We start from the raw sequence: 20,496 nt of genomic DNA, 5'->3' as shown, positions 1-20,496 counted from the left end.
TAGAACATTTCATAAAGAAAATAAAACTAGCAAAGATCATCACCAAAACTAACTGAGATAGCAAGAAAAGAAACTAGTAGAAAACAAAAGACAAAATCAAAAGAGAAACCAGAAAAGGATACTCCAACTTACCTTTTCCTGTTCTTCTGCTGCCTCCTCAACCTCCTCAAAGTCCAGGTTTATCTTTACTCTTTATGCAGATCTTGATGAGTACAGTTCAAATGTTCTGCTCTGTTTCCAGCAAAGTGCCAACAAACGTTTCCTTCCCAGCCCAAGCTGCAACTTTATGTGCTAGTTTATCACCTTCTCTGGAACACAAGTCAATGGCCAGTTCTGTGTACGCAGTATTGATTGAACATCTAGCATAGGAATTTAAATGATTAATCTATCTCCATATGATGGCATTTTGAGTTTCTCACCAACACCTGAGAATCAGCTTAGCAGCTTTGTCTAATTAGCAGTATCAGGAACCAGCCTAGGTTCTTGGTTCTCTGAGGAAAATGCTGAAGCAGCTCCCCTTTTCTCTGTTTGCTTCAAGATTAATTGGCCTTTCTCGGGTCTAGCACTATCACTTCACTGCATAGATTCCTCCTTTTCTATGGGTAGCATCCAAATTAATTTTAGTAAAATTCTTCTAAGGCATACTCCATCACAGTTTACTCAGGCTTGCGTTATTCTTTTTGGAAAGTCAATCCAGTTCATTGACTGCATCCAAGTGCCAACATTTTCTTTATTTAGCCTTGTTAAGTTCCCCATTCCAATAACTCTCACATAGAAACAGCAACAAATATTAATAGCTCCCTTCTGTCAATGCTTCTCCCTGTCCCAAGCCTTTTGAGGGATCATCATGACCATCCAAATATGAATATCATGTAAGATCCAGCAATCCTCCAGCCCCCAAAAAGAAATACCAAACAGCGTAGGAGCTGTGACAATGAACATAAGTGCAAGGATATTACATTTTCCAGATTACACAACTTAGAAGGCTCGACTTTCTAGCTGGAATATTTAGCTCCATTATAGTTGGAAAAGCATTAACTATGACTCTCCACAGAAGCATTTTGAAGTATTGCTTGCATTTTACCTTTTAAAATATTTCCAATCCGTGGGATTCAGACAACTAAATTGATACCTCTCTTCTTCCTTAATATTTAAAAATACAGATCTAGTGCTACCTGCTAAATCAAACTGTTAGGTTCCTAGGGCTAGCCTAGGGTTTGTAATGGAAATTGGAAGGGATTGAGGGATTGAGAGTCAGAAATGGTGGGAGATTAGAACAGAAAGGGAGGGATGACGAACAGAACTGAGGGAGAACGGGAGATATAGAGAGAGAACAGAGAATTGAAAGGGAAAATCTGAGATTCAATTATCATCCGAACATATCACTCTCTACTTGATACAGCCTATTTATAGGTTTGTCGCATACCTAGGTGTCACGACCCCAGAATTTACTAGGGTTTAGAATGGGATTTTAGAAGAAATTGAAGAAGAAAGGACAGAATAGAGGAAGGAAACAGATCAGAAAGAGGGGGAAATTGAGAAGAGAAGGGAATGGTTGGGACAAAGAGAGAGAGAGAAAAGAGAGGGGGAAAACAGAATGTTCATTCAATTCATCGATAGCCCTTCTTCTCTAACCTACAGCCTATTTATAGGCTCTTTACAACCATTCAGTTATTAACCAACTAATTAACTAACACACTAACCAACTCAAGTAACTACAAACTAAGGGAAATACAAATAGGAAACAATTACAACTAATGCCCTTGGGGTCATGACACTAGGCTGTGCCCTTACGTGGATATTAGTGGTTGCTATTTTTGTACACTGTAGCTATAAGTATAAATTTTAGGGAATTAGCTTGCTGGTAGAATATTCCAGCAATGCAAGTTGTATACAAGTAGTTAGGCAACTTGTACTGATTCTAGAAGGGTCATGGCAACCGTCTTTGGCACCGACCCCAAGCTGAGACCATATAAAAGGATTGGTCCAACCCATTTGAACTCAGCGATTGATAATTGAATCAGATCTTTTCCCTCCTAAACTTTCTCATTCTCTCTCTCATCTCTTTTATTCTTCTCTCCCTCTCTATCGCCGAGAATTCTCTTTCGCTTCAGGGAGAATTTCCCTCATCAGATCAAAAAGATCTAACATCTTGGTATCAAAGCTCTGTCCTGGCCGACATTGGTGAGGAGGATCAAACGATGGATGACGGCACAAGGATGTGACAAATGGAAATGCAATTGCAGCAAGTACCAATGTCAGTAGGGGAGATTCAGGGCCGAGTGGACATGATAGAAGAGAAGGTGGGATCAACGGTGGATTGGAAGTTGGACGCATTGGCAGAGAGGCTCCGAGGAGATATGCGTTTGCAGATCAGGGAAGAAATACAGGAGGTGAGGGATCAAGGGAACATGTTGCAAGACCAATTGCAACAGTTCATGTTGATGTTCTCGAGCCAACTTCAGGTGAGGATTTCTCCTGACTTCCCACTTAAGGAGCAATTGGAGCCAATTCTATTGAGAATTGGCACCAATAACCGTCATGGGGGATCGTCGGACTTAGAGGGAGACCCAGCCACAGTGGGTGAATATGTATCAGAGAAGAGGTAGGAGATGCCAAATCACCCTCATCATCATTCAGGATTTTCGGTGCCCAGGCTGGAATTACTGATATTCGAGGGAGACAAACCCAGGTGGTGGGTAAGGCAGTGTGAGAAGCTATTTGAGATCCATCAGGTGGCAGAGAATCAGAGGGTGGCCTTAGCTTTGGCCTACCTCAATGATGCAGGGGACGTCTGGTTCCAAGGCTAGTCCAAGGTGGGGGGAAGTTACAATTGGGAGGAATTCACAAAAGGGTTGTGTGAGAGGTTCGATGAGAGAGGTTGGATGGATGTTGTGTAGGAGTTCAACCATCCGAGGCAGGAGGGGATGGTGTTGGAGTACCAAATAAAGTTTGAGGAGCTCAAATTCCTGATGTTGAATAGGATGATGGACGAATACTTCATGTCCAGTTTCATAGGGGGCTTGAGTGATGAGTTGAGGATGGCAGTGCAAGTGCTCCGGCCTAAAACAACGCATGAGGCAGTAGAGGGGGCCTCCTTGCAAGAAATGACGTTTGAAGCCTTGTTAAAGAAGCAGAAAGGATAGAACAAGGGATTGGAGCCCAGATCATTACCATATGGAGGTAAGTTAGTGGGAAGGGAACCCTTACGAGCTAGAACCAAGGTTAATCCACCAACACCCCAAAATCCATCGTACAGGGACAAATTAATGGAGCAAAGGAGGCAAGCAAGCCTATGCTTCAGGTGTGGGGACAAGTACGCCCTAGGGCATCAATGCCATAAGCAACTATTGTTGCTGGAAGGAGAAGAGGAGGAAAAAGAAGTGGTGGCTGGGGATATGGAAGAGGAAGATAATGGGGCCATTTTATTGCATGTCATCAAAGGGGTGGCCAATAGCAAGATAGTTAAGGTGGAAGGGAGGGCACATGAAGACACCCTAATGGTCTTGATCAATAGTGGGAGTACCCACAGTTTCATTGATGAGGATACAGCCAAAAGGTTGAAATATCCCCTAGCTAGCACGCAGCCACTCTCAATGACTGTGGCTAACAGAAACAAGGTAATTAGCAAATCAACCTGCTTAGCCTTCTACTAGGAGATGCAGGGATAAGTTTTTGAAGCAAACCTGCGATTATTGAAGTTAGGGGGATGCAACATAGTGCTCGGAGTACATTGGATGCGAGGGATGAGTCCTATTAGTTTTGACTTCAATAAAATGGAAGTAACTTTGGAGAAGAAAGGAAGGAGAGTGGTTCTTAAGAGAAACATGGAGATCGAGTCCTGCAGAATGATCAAAGGAAAAAGGCTGCATCAACTTCGTAGGAAGAAATTGTCCCAAGTGGCGTAATTATTTTCCATTGAGGCCAGGAAGGAATAGGAAGGGAGTGAGGAGACAGTAGAGAACCTGTAATACCCGGGAAATCCTTAAGGGTATAAATGGTATTTTATGAGGGGCATAAGTGGAATTATAAAAAGAAAAAGGTTGTAAAATACACTATCGCAGTTTTAAGAGACCGAATTGATCAAAGGGAGTACCTCGGACCCTAGATAGCCAAGGAAAATGGAATAATATCAACGAGTGATTCGAGTTATGATTTTAGGTGATGAAAGAAATTGGATCGGGAACAGTTTTCGGTACAGCTGTCGATCGGGCTGAGAAAATTGAATCGACGTAAAGAACATCCGAAAAGTCAACGGAGTGTCTTAAGGACTTAGATTGTGTGTATGAAACAACCCTTGAGCGATTTTGAGTTGAAATGAATGGATTTAAGGTCAAATCAACCAACCAGGCCTAAGTGTAGATTTTGTAAACTGCCCGAGGGAGGTCGAAACAACAAATTTTCTAGAAATTCTTGAGGGAAATGGATAAATTGGAACTTGAGGGCAATCAAGGAATTAACAAGAAGTTTAGGGGCATCAAGGATTGGGAGAAAATGCAATTGGAAGTTTCATGGGGGCAAAAGTGCAAAAAAATGAAAAATTGGAAGTGTGAACGCAATCGCAGCACATGGTCGCCAACAGCCGCCTTTGGAGGCATCGGGAAGCTCGCCTGGAGGCTCAGGGATAGCCTCCAAGTGATGATGAAGCGTCTGGAGGTGGCCATTAGCCGAGCACGGCGGCGACGTGACCGATTTTAATGGGGGATCGGCGATTTGACCGAATTTTTTGAGGGATCTTGTGCGTGATTTAGGGCTAGTTGAATCATTTTTGAGACTAGATCTTGGGCTCAAGGGATAAGAACAAGCGGGATTTGGTGGAAATTCAGGTCAAAAACGAGTATAAATAGCAGAAGAGGGTCGAGGGTTTCAAAGGGCAAGTCGAAGAAATTGGTCGTGTTTTTGCTTAAATCGAGCTTCGGGAATAAGGGGCTTTTGTTCTTTGAAGGTTGGGGAGCATTTCTGCAGAATTTGGAGTCATTTGGTGTAGGATTCGTTGGGTTTTAGTGGGTTGCCCGAAAAGTCGGGCTCGCCGGAGCCGCAACCTGCAACCAGATTTTAAACCCTTTTTCGGCGACTGTTTCCAACAGGTGAAAGGTCCATCGAGGTCGCCTTGAGGAGAGCTTCAAGGCCCTGCAATTAGATCGGGCATCGGAGGTCATCGCCAGCAACCGTGGCTGGAGAAAAAGACCAGAGAAGGCGGCTGGCGCGTGTGCACACGCGGACTTCAGCCTCACCCACGCACCAGCGCTTGAGGGCGTGTGAGGCACATCCAGGTTTCGAAATTAATTTTATAATTTTTGTGAAATTATTTTAGGAGGGTTTGTGCAAAAATATTTGGAAGAATTGGGTGTTTGGTATTTATTATGATTTTCCGAGATGAAGAAATGTTTGAAAAATAGGAAAAATTGGGAAAATTATGGGAAAAATAGAAATATTGATTTCTAAGTGTTGTAACATTTGTATTAGATTAGATTAAATGTAATCATGTACTTTGTATTGATGCATATTTTATTTCCTGATTTAGCGTTAGATTTAATTACTCTTCTAGAAGGTTTGTTTCTAGAAGGTGGCACCAGTTTTATTTGAATTAGTTATTCTGTTAGGCAGTTGTTAGTTAGTTGTTTGTGATCCGCTCCCCTATATCCTATAAATAGGGGTCACGTAGAGGAGGAGTCTTAGTGTGCCAGAATTCGTGAAGTATTACTTCCAGTTTATTGTCTTGGTTTAGGGTTTGAGTGCGAGAGGTTGGGAGTGGCTAGTTCTTAGCTTGTATTCCCTATAGCTTTCAGTGTATATGGGCGGGAGGGATTAAGTTCTCGTTGTAATCATCCCTTGGGTGTTTCAAGATAGTGGATTTTCAGTGGTGCCTAGCAGTCTAGATGTAGGTCTTGGATTTCAAGACCGAACCAAGATAAATCTTGTTGTTTTGTGTGATTGTATTGTTTCCTTTATGTTTTCTGTTATCAATGTGTTCTTGGGTTAGATAGTGAGCTGGTTGAGTTGAGAAAATTAAGTGGAGAGCTATGAGATACTCTAACACTAAGGTCTTAATGGTAAATAGGAAACGATTGGGTTGTTGGTTGAGACATGGCATGCATTTCAAAGCGAAAACCGATCTTTTCCGAATTGAGGTGAGAGGTTTGGTTCTAGTCTTACCTTGTCTTGAAAATGTGTTGGAGTGTGTGTAATGGGTTCAGGTGAGCAGTTTTACCCTCCCGAGCCTAGGTTACACGTGATTGAACCAGTTCAAGTGAGCGATTTTACCCTCTAGAACTTGGGATATTATGCATAGACGTTTTACTTATGTACTTGTGGCATCATATGCATATTGAACATGTGGTATATTGCATCAACTGTTTTTACTTGTAAAAGAGTCAGTGCATGACGTGTGATTTTTCATATCATCGGGGCATTAATTTTCATGTCGTTGTTATGTCCGTGGGGGACGGGATGTGGTCTTCTTGAGAATAGGGTAAGGTTAATCCTAGGTGATCGGGTGACATGGTAGGGCACTCAAGGCCTGGTGATCGAGTGACACGGTAAGGCACCCAAGGATTAAGTATGTCGCGGCAAGGTCAACCCCAAAGAGGTGTGGAATGGATTTTCCACAGGAGATTGAGTATGTCAGGGAGATTTCTCAAATTAGACGTGTTGCATGTCGTTGTTGTTTGTATATGTCATGTTCGTATATTTTTCATGCATTCAGTAAACTATTTCATGTCATCACTTAGATGTTTTATCATCTAACCTAAGTTATGCCCCTGGAACATTCAACGTTCCAACCAGGGACTGCTGCGAGGGCGAGGACATGGCCAGTTGAGGGCCAATGGTGTTTAGTTTGATAAACGTTATATCATTTTGGAGGCTTTAGTATGTATTTTGATTTATGTATGAACGGTAGTAGGATAATGTTATTATCATTTGGTAGTTTTGTAATATGCATTCCGGTGTGGGTACACCTTGTGTGGAACACGTGGTAGGCCACGGTATTTTGATGTTAATGTATCCGTTGCGTTAAACTATGTCTCATTTAGTTTAAGATTATTGATCTTATTAGTTAAACGGGCAAGACTAGGGTTCTCGGGATTTTTACTCGCATGTGAAGATTGTTCTTGAAATCACCGCGCATGATGGACTTGGAAAAAAAAAATATTCCCGAGAATTGCCTTATAGTGACACGCTCGGCGAGGCGAGGTGTTACAGAACCACTCCAGCAATGGCCAGCACCAACCACATGCGAGATGGCAAGTAACTAATCTCACTTCCCTTGAGCTATTACTGGTCGAATATCACGACCTGTTTGAAGAGCCTAATTCTCTACCACCTGAGCTTCCCCTAGACCACTCCATTCCCCTAAAGCCAAACATGTAAGCACCCCCGCCCGAATATCCCCAACCACCAGGATTACCCGAACGGGAGCGCCTACGGGAGGAGAAAGAATGAACCACAAGACAAAAACCACCCTGGCATGCATATACGAAATAAGGACAGCGGAAGCAAAGCAAAACACATGCATGCACTACGGGTACCCCGCTAACACAGCGGTCACATGAGAAATAAATAAACACAGACTACTGTGCCGACATACACGAGACTCGAGGAAAGACTTGGCACAGTACAAAATAATAGAGTAAATTCTACTCAACCATCAGAGTTGACCGGGACTGACGGGACTGTCTGTACACCATATCGACTCTGCCGCCAAAAGCTAACTCCCTTTCCATGGCCCACGCTGCCACTACCTGGAATGATGAAAAGCAAAATGAGTCGAGAGACTCAGCAAGCGCAAGGAAAGAAAGACTAAAGGCTATACAAAGCCAGAAATCTCTCCCCAGAATAAACCCCCAGGTACACACAAACCATGAGACGCTACAACACAATAGCATAACATAATAAAAGCACATACCGGTCCTTGGGGCCCACACAAGACACACGGCACCCAAGTCCTATACCAACCTATCGTTGCCCTGAAAGGCAACATAAATCTCCAACAAACCTGCGTGCGCTATCCCAGGTCGGTACTCCCGACACCCGAGCCATAGGCTCCTTCGGAACGGTACTCCCGTCCAAGAACTAATAACTACCGGTAACCATGCAATGTACATAAAAATGCAATGGCGTAGTGAGCATCAACGTGATACACCGACGCCCATACATCCAGGCATCAGACCATGCTTCGCCCACATAGTAAACCACACACGATGCATATGCCCGTGCTGGATGCAACCTAACCAGGCTAGCATGTCCGTGTCCAAGCATACTCAATAAATGAATATCCCAATATGCAACCCGTACCCATGTGCATATTAAATCATGGACAGCAATATAATAAATCTAAACATGCAGTAAATCACACACTGGCAGAGCTAGTCAGCAGTGCCCGGCACCGGTCAACGGCCAGTGACTAGGAGTGTCCACCTGACGGTCCACTTCAGGGCCGTACAATAGTCTACCCTAATGTCACCAACAACCGACCCCTGCCCTACTGCTTGATAGCTCTAACCGAACCATAAATAAATCCGAGAAAAACTGTAAATAAACCCGATAAAATCGTAAATAAACCCGCACGTCTAGGAACCTAGTTCCCAAGCTGGGTTCAACATCATTCCCAAGAGGAGTGGGGGCGGTGCAAACCCCCATAGGCTCACAGCGAATAAAACTCTAGAAGTCTCAAATTTAATTTAAATTAAAACAAATAAATAATAACTCAACAAATAAGGTTAGGTGCCAAATTAAAATAAGGGAGATGATAAAATACGAGAAACTACGAAGTCTCTCACGGGAATTATAGAACACGATGAGAGGGTTAGGAGCTTACCTTTACACGGTCGTTCTTTGCCTTTCTTGCATTCCCGCTGTAAGTAAAACGTTTAATAGCGATTAATAAAACTCGTAGCTCGTATTAATTAAATCTAACCGTGTAATATAAATAATTTAACCGTCTAAAATCCCACGTAGACACACCGTAAATAAAACCCCAACGAGATCCTCATTTCGAATAATTAATACGCGATACCAAAACAAATTAAGGGAAGACGAGGGGATCATAAAATGGAAAGAGATTGTAAGGGTAGATGAGAGCTTGCATGTATCTAGTCGTTTACAGCGTTTCCCCGCTTAAACATCACCAAATTAATACACACTGCAATAGATTAAACTCCCAAAGTTACCAAAACATAACCCAAAATAAAATTCTAATCGCGCAAAATTTATAATTTAAACATATCACGCTTTTACTAATTTTTACCCACGTACCTGATCACTTCTTATGCCGAAAAATCCCAAAATTCTTTTATTTTTTCCTTATTTTCTTTTCTTTCTTTTCTTTTCTTTTCTTTTCTTTTCTTTTTCTTTTTCTTTCTTTCTTTCTTCTTCTTCTCTTCTTCTTCCTTTCTTCTCCCGCTCCCCTGCTCCTGCGCGCCTTGCTTCTTCCTTTCTTTTTCTTCTTCTTCTTCTTCTTCTTCCCTGCTCTTCTTCTTCCTCGCGCCTTCACCCTACGCACAGCCACCTTGCGGCCATGCCCAGCCGCCTCCGCGGCTGCTCTGCCCGTCGCCGGCCATCGCGACCGTCTTCCCCGGCCACCACCAAGCCACTGCTTCGCGTCGTCCATGGCCTCCCTGCTCACTAGCTGTCCCTTCTTCACCCAAGCTTGCGGCCATGGCCACACGAGCTTGTTGGAAGCTCGAACTTGCGGCTTCCATGGCTGCCACTACGCACACCTCTCTCCCTCTTTCAATCTCTCCCTCTCCCTCTCGGCAGAGCTCTCTCACTCGCCCCTGAGCTCTCTCTCTCCTCTGCTTCTCCATCTCGGCCAGAAGCTTCCATGAGAGACAAAAATAGCAAAATTTTTTTATGCTTAGCACACTAACACACGCGCACCGCCTCACAAATTGAACAAATTAATCAATTTAATTTAAATTAATTTAGATAAATTTAATTTAAACTTTTATTATTTTTGGGATATCACAAAACACTAACCCTGTCAACGTAAGATCCTACCGGTACCCTCCTAAGCTGAAAATAGAAATTGAAAATCTAGTTAGGGACATCCTTTCCCAATCAGTTATCAGACCTAGTCGCAGCCCCTTTGCCTCTCCTGTTTTGTTGGTCTAAAAGAAAGATGGGACATGGCGTTTTCGTGTCAACCATAGACAATTAAACGCCATTACCATCAAAGACAAATTCCCAATACCTATTATTGAGGACCTACTTGATGAGCTTAAACATGCCTCAATTTTTTCCAAACTAGATCTACGCTCAAATTACCACCAAATAAGGATGAACCTAGCTGACATTTCAAAGACTGCTTTCAGGACATATCATGGCCATTACGAATTTACCGTGATGCCCCTTCCACCTTCCAAACTCTAATGAACTGAATTTTTGAACCCTACCTCAGAAAATTTGTTCTAGTATTTTTTTATGACATTCTGATATACAGTTCCTCATTCACCCTACACCTAGAGCACCTTAGAACTATCTCCCAGGTCTTGCAATTCAACCGATTATACCTCAAGAGTTCCAAGTGTGCTTTTGCACAAGCTCAAATTGAGCATCTGGGGAATGTAATATCTGAAGAAGGTGTGGGAACTGACCCTAAAAAGATTGAGACTATCACAGCGTGGCCAAAGCCTACCAATATCAAGGCTTTGAGGGGGTTTCTAAGGCTCACAGGATACTACAGGAAATTTGTAAAGGACTATGAGTTGATCAATAAATCATTAACTGATCAATTGAGGGAGGGTTTTAAATGGGATCAAAAGGCTAAGGAAGCATTTGAACGTCTTAAAGAGGCAATGAGTCGGTTACCAGTACTTGGACTGCCGGATTTTGACAAGCCTTTCACCCTAGAAACTGATGCCAGTGGGATTGTCATAGGGGCAGGCATAGGGGCAACTATGTCGCAAGAAGGGAGGCCTTTGGCTTTCCTTAGCCAAGCCTTGAGCCCTAGGCACCAAGGACTCAGCATCTATGACAAGGAGCTCCTAGCAGTATTGATGGCAATGGAAAAGTGGAGGCACTACCGGGGGGGGGGGGGTAGATTCATCATTAAAGCAAATCACAAGAGCCTCAAGTTTCTGTCACAGCAGAAACTCCACACTCATCTCCAAAAAAAGGCATGGCTAAATTGATGGGGCTAGACTATGTGATACAATATAAACGGGGAAAGGAGAATATAGCTACAGATGCATTGTCTCCTTGTAAATGAGGCATGCTGGCTGCCATTTCATCAGTAATACCGGATTGGGTACAGGAGGTAACTAAGAGCTATAAGCTGGGACATGGGCCAAGGAGCTGCTAGAACAGTTGAGTGTAAATGGGGATTGCAGCCCAGGGTATACCCTATCTAATGGACTGATCAAATATAAAAGGGTGATTAGTAATTGGGGAGGATATGACACTGAGGAACCAGATCCTACAGTCACTTCACAACTCTCCATTGGGGGGTCACTCAGGAATTCAAAACACTTACAGGAAGATGAGGCAGATTTTTATTGGCCATAGCTCAAGAGATGCATGATAGATTATGTGATGAATTGTGACGCGTGCAAGAGGTGTAAACATGAGACGGTGGCTCAACCAGGCCTACTACATCCCTTATCCATACCTGAAGGGACTTGGACTCATGTGACTATGTGGAGAGATTACCTAGATCCAAGGGGAGGAATTGTATTCTACTGGTAGTGGACCGGTTCACTAAATTCAACCATTTCATGGGCCTCTCTCATCCCTTCACTGCTCAAGAGGTTGCAATAGTATTCTTAGACAATGTGGTGAAGCTGCATGGAGTGCCCCAATCTATAGTTTCAAACAAGGACAAAGTCTTTACCAGCTCAATTTGGAAGGAGCTACTCAAGTCCCTAGGCACTAAGCTCCACAGGTCCACTACCTATCACCCACAAACGGATGGGTAGTCAAAGAGGGTGAACCAATGTTTGGAATCCTACCTGGGGTGTCTATGCTTTATGCAGCCCAAGGAGTGGCACAAGTGGCTATCCGTGGCCCAATGGTGGTACAACTCATGCCATCACAGCTCCATAAATATGACTCCTTTCGAGGCCTTGTATGGATACAAACCAGCATTACTACCGGCAATGAGGGAGCCAGCAATAGTGGCAGAAGTGGGGGCCTATATACAATAGAGGTAAGAGGTATTGAGAGTGCTAAAGGCAGAGCTGGCAAAAGCACAGAACAAAATGAAACAACTAGCTGACCGGAGAAGAAGCAAAAGGGAATTCTCAAAGGGCGAAGAAGTCTACCTGAAGCTAACAACCTAGCACCTTAGGGCCCTAACCCAAAGGCCAGTCTCCAAATTAAGTCCTAAGTTTTATGGTCCATACTTGGTGCTAGCAAAGGTAGGGCTAGTGGCCTACTAATTGCAATTACTGGAGAACTCCCAAATCCAACCTATCTTCCATGTATCCCTGCTCAAGAAAGGAGTGGGGTCATAGGTAGCGAGCCCCACACTCCCTCCAAGCTCCAGGGAGAAAGAAGGACCAGCCATTCCTACAGCTATCAAGGATAGGAGAATTATCTACCGACAAGGAGCACCAATCATTCAGTGCTGGTCAAGTGGTCTTCATCGCAGCCAGATACATGGGAGTATTTGCCAGATGTGCTGAAGAAGTTTCCAAACTCGGCCAGCCTATTGCACATTTCTTGAGGACAAGAAATGGTCTCTTTTTTTTTTTTTTTTTTTTTTTCTGGTGGGTGGGGGGGAAGGCGTAGCTGTCACATACCTAGGCTGTGCCCTTACATGGATATTAGTGGTTGCTATTTTCTTTTGTAAACCATAGCTACAAGTATAAATTGGAGGGAATTAGCTTGCTGGTAGAATATTCCAGCAATGCAAGTTGTATTCAAGTAGTTAGGCAACTTGTACTGATTCTAGAAGGGTCTTTGGCGCCAACCCCAAGCTGAGACCATATAAAAGGATTGGTCCAGACCATTTGAACTCAGCGATTGATAATTGAATCAGATCTTTTCCCTCCTAAACTTTCTCATTCTCTCTCTCGTCTCTTTTATTCTTCTCTCCCTCTCTATCACCGAGCATTCTCTCTCGCTTCAGGGAGAATTTCCCTCGTTAGATCAAGTATCTGACAAGGATGTTCTATCCTACACAACTGCAAGGTACAAACTGTTTCAGCAAAGTAAAACTAAAGTACAAGGAAAACAAATACATCTCCAATATCTAATTACTACTATACCCTTGGGGTCATGACAAACCAGCTCTCTTTTCCAAGGGAAAGAGAATTTTGAAATTTTTCTTCTACTGTATCAGAATAGAATAATTTTTCTAGAGTGACCATATAAGCTATTCAAGATGATCTTTTGGAGACTGTTGAGTAATAACAGAATTCCAATTCTCTCTCTTTCTTCAATTCTCTCCCTACTTTCTCTCTGTTTCTCCTTCATTTCTCCCTCTTTCAATTATATCTTCAAAGAAACCATAGTCAGATATAGGTTCCTAACACTTTGACATGAACCACACAAACAATTCTATTTTTGTACATTTACTGATGTTTGTTGAGGAGTTCTTCTTTCTGATTTTCTTTTTCAATAAGTAATTTTATAGAATAATACCAACACTGAGGGGGAAAACACTACCACAATTAACCAACAGAAAGAGGGTGGAAAAAGCTGCCACATCTACTGGTGTAAACAATTCATTAGAAAAACTCAACAAAAGAGGATAAACATAAACAAGATTCTCTCTCATCCAAAAAATCTTAGAAATGAGGAATATTCAGTTTAAACAGTTAATAGGATACCCATTCAGTAACTATCTGTCTATGGAGTAGAATACTAAAACCTTCTGCTCATAAAGTGGTGGTAATAATGCTCGCTTGTCCCTCTCCTTAATTTTTAGTCTGAAGCATTAGTGTGAGATACACAACTGAATCACAATCCCAGGAATAAAAACCAGTTTCAATCAGAGAAATTGCACACAATATTAGAAGACTAGAAAAGATAAAACATCAGAATATGGTTTCGTAAAGGATTTATTATTCATGAACCATCATAAAATGTTGTAATTTTAAACTTCTGTAAGATACATACACTCATAATAATCCAACAAGAACATTAACTGATCACCCAATTAACATGATCAACAAATAGAAACGAAAAAAAGGAACCTCTTCTATGAAAACTCCTCAGCTAGTATCAACTTCAGATGGTGTCTTTGCCACAATGGACAAGGCATGCAGTCCACTCTGCAACTCATCTTGCAACAGATCATAAATCAGCCTATGCCTCTTCACCAAACTCTTCCCTTCAAACTCCTTTGACACCAGTTTTATATTAAAATGTGTCTCGCCGTTACTGCCACGAGCACCGGCATGCCCCGCGTGCTGATAAGAAATATCTTCGATTTGCAAATCAGTAGGCTTCAATTCTCTCTCCAATTTCTCCTCAATTCTCTTCCCTCTACTCCCCAACAGAGTACTAGGACCAGAATTTGATCCCGAACTCCCACTAGCTGACTCAGAAACCTCCAAAGTCGCAATTTCTGAGCCTGAATTCGAATCCTCATCCGGGTTTTTTGAAACTTCGCCGCCAAAATCTCTATCATTGTTTTCAGCTTCTGCATAGAGCTGTAAGGCCTTCTTCTGCATCAACTTCAACATATTCAAGAACCCATTGTTCCTCGACGGCGTCAAGCTCTGTTGCAATCCAAGCAACATTGCAAAATCGGGGGAAACCCGCAAAATCTCCTGTACGGGCCGGCCGGAGAGGCCCTGAACAAGCAAAGCCGCGAGTCCCTTGGTGAGCACCGAGTCAGAATCGGCCTCGAACACAACGTTCTTCTCGTCGTCGAAGTAAGCTCGGACCCAGACCTGAGAAACGCAGCCCTGGACCTTGTTCTCGCTGGTCTTGAACCGGGCATCGAGAGGGTTCAAATTTTTTCCATAGAACAGGAGCTGCTCGTACTTGGCTTTGGGTTCGGAAACGGCTTGGAAGAGCTTGACGATTTCTTGGAGCTTAGGCGGGAGTTCTTCGATGGGTTGGAGTGAAACAGAAGGGGAAGAAGACGATGAAACGAGCAGCTTTGTGGGGAGTTTCTGGATTGAGATTGATTTGGAATTCCAGTAGTACGAGAGGCTTTGTGGGGTTTTGGAGATTCGGGGATTGGGAAAGAGGAGAAATGGTGGGAATTTGGTGCATAGTCGACGGAAAGAAGTGGAAATTGGCATCGCTTCCATGAGTTTCGGATTAGACTCTCTGTCTTTCCCCCTTTCGCGCTCGATGTATTACTCCTCCATTGTCATTCTCCGAATGGACATCTAGGGTTTCAAATTGCCCTAAAATGTATATTTTACCACCACGCAGACGAAAATTATAATTTGTACGTATTCAATTGTGAATTTTGTTTATTTTTAATTGTAATTCAAATATTCAAAAATAATATTTGTGGTGAAATTTTTTATACAAAAATATATTTGATAAACATTTTTGCTACCCAAATAATAAACATAAAGAATTAAGGTGGTGGATAATTTTAAGTGGGTTTCTTTATTATCTTTTTAAAAAATATTATTAAGTTATAAACAAGTTGACCTGATTTAGATTTTGTTTCGACTTAAAAGAATAAAACAACACCAAACTCTTAACTAAAATCTAAAGAAGAATTTTTTAACTAAAACTTGAGGATAAGTATAAATAAAAAAATTAAAATATATATAACCATTCAACTCACATTTTACAACATTCTATCATTATTGACTATTTATAATATTTAAGTACTTACTAACTAATGCCCTTATAATACAAGTTAAATGATTAGCTCACGATAAATTAAAATTTGCATCAATAAGTTATGGGTTCAATTTCTTATCTTGCACAGTGAGATAAGACCTCCACTTATGATTTACTTCATATGTTGAAATTGAGGGCACAAATAACGAAAAACTGTGCAAATATGATAATCCCAAATACTTACTAACTAATTATTATATGACTCTTGTAGATTGTTTTGCACTAGACAACGAACATTTTAGAACATAATAGAATAATATAAAAACCTCAAGAATAAAAAAAAAATGACTTACTTGAATACTTTTAAGATAATTTAGAACAACAATGTTATGTTGCCTATTGCTGCGCAACATAGCATTTGCTTGACAGGGACACGGGTCCCGTGAAGTTCATGTGTAGAGGCGGGCCCCACGTGCATGGGGTCTGCACCTCCCTCATTACCAAGCAAATGCTATGTTGCCCATGTACCCACTGTAACCCTGCATGCCAAACTCTTCCGACGCGTGCCCGTGGTCACTCCAATCTCTTATTGTGCATCCTTGTCGTCTTTAGATCTGTCGTAGTAAGCTCCTCAAGGCATTGTCCTGCAATGCCCTATTCCCTAATCATGGCTTACCTCTTTACCCAAGGCAATTGTTACATGAGTCACCATGTTGTGCAATGCCCCAATGTGCTTGGTTCACCTTTCATCGTCTTTCATCTCCCCAAGGCTTGTCCACCATGTAGGTTTGATCCCTTTAGTCGTTACTTTGCCCAACACACGAACTCCTCCTTATGGCTCAGTCTACTTGATCCTGACCTTACCCGACATATGGGCTTTTCCTTTTGGATCGATCCTTTCTTCACAATTGGGCCAAACACATAGGACAACTCCCATCTCAATCAACACCATCTTGGCCCAGTCAAACATAATCAAAGGCATTAAAAATATCAACGAATGAGAATGACATTATGTACATAAGCGAACTTGAGTTGAGGCCGAAGGAATACACTGAAGGGTCAGTGCACTAACTTTCTACAAGACAAGCAAATCACCTAATCACCTTATGTTAATTGTATTCAAACATTTTGGAAAAGAAATGGTTAATTAAGACCCTCAATTCGAAGGATTTGTGGGCTTGTTAACAAAAATTTTAAAATTGGGTAATTTTGTACAATTAGTTTAGTTATATCAAGTGAATAGAAAATTTTCTAGATTAACACTCACAAATCTAAAAAGAATCAAAAATGAAAATTTTTGTCACAATTTGATTCCATTAATTTGAGTAGTTGAAAGCTAAGATGTTGTTTAATGTTCTTAAAAATACCATATGGCACATAGAGCAAACCTAACTAGAGGATTTAAGTAGGGTTGCAATCAAATCGAGTTGAATCGAGTTTTGTTGAGTTCGGCTTGTCTCACTAGTTTCTAAGCTCAAACTCAAGCTCAACACAAACTTGAGCACCTGTTGGTGAACTCGAGCTCAGGCTCTCTAGAAAATAACCACTAAATAAGAGGTTGTGTGGTGGCGACTGTGACAAAAAAGGAAATAATACACGATGGTAGACAATGACAATGGATAGTGCTTCAAAGAAGTAGTGGTAACAGCACTCCAAATTTGCTTTAGATATGCTCCCTCGCCTTCTGCTCTGTCTCATTATCGATCTTTCAACTGCTGCACTATGGTGATTGCCCTGTCTTCGTCTTTAACGCCAACTCAAACAGCCTATGTTTCTCCTATCTTGAATAACCTTTATTTCTCCCTATGTTTCTATTCCGTTTTCGTTCTCTCTCGTTGTTTCGTTCTTTACTATTATGTTCTCGTTTTCCATTGCACGGATCTAGTCAAGCCCCCTTATTCTCTTTCATCTCATTAATTTATTTATTTTTTTATTTTACTTTATTATGTATTCATATATTATATTATGTTGAATGATTAAGTTAATATATATAATAATTTTAAATATATTTAATTTAATTATATTATTATAATAATTTAAAATTTAATAATTTTATGTTAAATAATATACTTATACAATTATAAATAAATATATTAATATATTTATAAACGAGCTTGTTCACGAACTATTTACTAACTTCTAATTAATGTTCAAAATTAGATTCAAGATCGATTTATTTTTTAACGAATGAACTTGAACGACTTTTTGTCAAGACAAATACCATATTTTTTGCGAATGACTACTAAATTGCCACTCTAGATCCAAGGAAGATTTTTGAAAAGTGCACAAATTCCTAAAAATACAAAATAGTCGCAATATTTACTTATTTACACAGTTGCATTTGAATAGAGTTATTTGATCTTATCATTTATTATTTGAAATTTTAAAATTTATTATTTAGTAATATATAATTGTTGAAAACAATTGAATTTGGGTCAAAATACATCCTCCATATGGACCCAGAAAAAAACGATATATTTCAAATGGAAGAATTTGAAAATCACGTCTTTGAAATCTCTTTATCAAAATGTAACCAATTAAATTAATTTGTCAAAAAAATACTTTTATAAAAAATAATTCTGATATCACACATTATTTTGGGCATATTTCTCACAAGTTTTAATTTTGGTCTCTAAAGTAAAAATAACATATTTTAGACAAGTCATTGTTATATTTTGAGGTAGAAACTAAAATATTTTTCTTGAAAAACACTTACATGTGCTATCCAAACACTAATATATTTTATTAAAATAATTAATAACTACTACTGTTAATACATATTATATGAATAATATAATTATTTGATAAATAATAAAATATTGATAATTTATTTGATATATTATTATACTAATGCTAAATATCATTTTAAACGTTAATTTAGGAAGAATTATTTGATTAGCGGGCTGACGAGTAAAAGAAACCCATTTCAAGGCTTCCTATGGCCCCATTTTACCTACTCGAGTAAAGCATTAATTTAACAAAATGTCAAGCTTTCAAAATCAAGTGATAAGCATATGGCAAAATTTCATACGTCTACTCTAATGATTGTTTAAATTGTACCAAATACACATGATGTTTTTAAATAAATTATTGATTTTTCTTGATTTTGTATATTGTGTGACACCATGGGCAGATCTAGTGGGGCTGGCACGGGCTTTAGCCCCTGCCAACCCAGTTAAACAACAGTAATATATGTTATATAAATATATATATGTAAAATTTCAGGCAAAACCCTAACTAAATATTAATATAGCCCAGTTAGATGGCTCCCCCTACATCCGCTCGTGTGACACCAAATCTCCTATCGTCAAGGAATGTCTGTTAAATTTTTTTATATTCCAAAAATACCCTTTATATCTCCATGAACTGTAATTATACAACAATAAAAATAAAAGATAGAATATTAAAAATGGTTACGGGCCATCTTCGATCAAACTCCATCATGCATGGTCAGAAAAACCCGCTGTCATGGGTTATACTAGAGAAAGTAAGGAAGAAAGAGACAGAGACAAATGTGGGATTTCTCTCCCATCTTTCTGTCTAGCTTTGATGGTTCATCCTCAAATTGTCAAGCCTAGAGAAGATAATATGTTGAATCCAAAAATCTAGATTCGATGGTTCGCCTTTGAATCTTGATGTGTCCATTTTAGAACCCTGATTTACGATCTGATCTAACACTCAGATGATTAAAATCCAATAAAGAAAGAGCCACAATATCTATTAATTAGAAACTCAATCATTTAGGTTGCGTTATCTTTGCGTTTTAATTTTTAATTTTGAGTTTTAAATTTATTTTTAATTTTTATTTTGAAAGTTTATTTTTAAAAAATTGAAAACGTGTTTTATTTATTATTTTGAAAAATTATTTCTCAAAACATAAATTTAGAAAATGCGTTCTCTTTTAAATTTTGAGAATAATTTTTTAATAATATTTTATTTAATAAATTTGACTATTCAATAAATTAGAAATATTTAATGTTAATATATTATTAAAAATATATATACATTTTTAAGTTAATAAATTTTGTAATATTTTTTTTATTATAATAATAAAATACGAATGAATAAATAAATAAATGTGTTTTGAGTTTAGAGTTTGTTTTGGATGAAAATACTCAAAATAATTTTTTATTGTTTTGAGTTTTTTTTATAATTTTTTTATTTTTAAAAATGTAATTTTGAAAACAGTAAAGAGAACGCGTTTTTATTAATTTAGAAAATCAAAACTTGAATATAACAAATAGAACGCGATCTTGGATTTTGATTTGGAAGAAAAGACAACATAAATGAAATTCCAACCAAAGAGATAGAATAACTTGTTAGAGGAGAATTGTCACCTTATTTCTCCATTAGGCTATAACAATGATAGAGAAGCTAACCCCATTGCAAATGGGGTTTGGTTTTAAATGTTTTTTGCAAATGCAAGATAGGAAGAAAGAAAAATAATAGATATTTAGCGATGATCAATAATCTATTAAGAATTTGATTTTTGCCAAACTTTCAAGTACGATATATATGACATGGAAAGAGAGATAGAGGGAAACAGATAGGAAAAAGGAGAAAGAAAGAGATGAGTCAATTAAATATAAAGACAAATTGATTGATTATGAGATATTTGTGTTATTTTCTAAAATAGAAGAGTAATTGATGTAATTTAGACAAACTTCACAGACCGTATGTGAAATTTAACTACGAACTAAACATCAACATATACATAACATTTGTATTTTTTTTTTGTGGCAGATGCAAGGTTTTAATTATTATTATTATTTGAATCAATCTTACCTTTTATATGAA

The 20,496-nt window shown here is 39.5% G+C and overlaps 1 protein-coding gene across 1 annotated transcript; it reads right to left on the bottom strand.

Annotated features, from left to right (window-relative positions):
• Nucleotides 1–8,832: 8,832 nt before the first annotated feature.
• Nucleotides 8,833–15,299, bottom strand: LOC127813334 (sufE-like protein 1, chloroplastic/mitochondrial). The gene is made up of 2 exons (XM_052354262.1): nucleotides 14,139–15,299; nucleotides 8,833–8,855 (listed from the first exon to the last, which is right to left on the bottom strand). Exon 1 carries the CDS (start codon nucleotides 15,204–15,206, stop codon nucleotides 14,157–14,159), a length of 1,050 nt encoding a protein of 349 aa, XP_052210222.1. The 5' UTR covers nucleotides 15,207–15,299; the 3' UTR covers nucleotides 8,833–8,855; nucleotides 14,139–14,156.
• Between the last annotated feature and the right edge of the window lie 5,197 nt (nucleotides 15,300–20,496).

The sequence above is a fragment of the Diospyros lotus genome, chromosome 11 (assembly GCF_014633365.1).
Source record: "Diospyros lotus cultivar Yz01 chromosome 11, ASM1463336v1, whole genome shotgun sequence".
In the NCBI taxonomy this organism is placed as follows: Eukaryota; Viridiplantae; Streptophyta; class Magnoliopsida; order Ericales; family Ebenaceae; genus Diospyros; species Diospyros lotus.
This window is presented reverse-complemented; position numbering and strand designations above follow the sequence as displayed.

Coding starts and splice junctions, on each gene's coding strand:
- LOC127813334 (XM_052354262.1), bottom strand. CDS start 15,206: ATGGAAGCGATGCCAATTTCCACTTCTTTCCGTCGACTATGCACCAAA.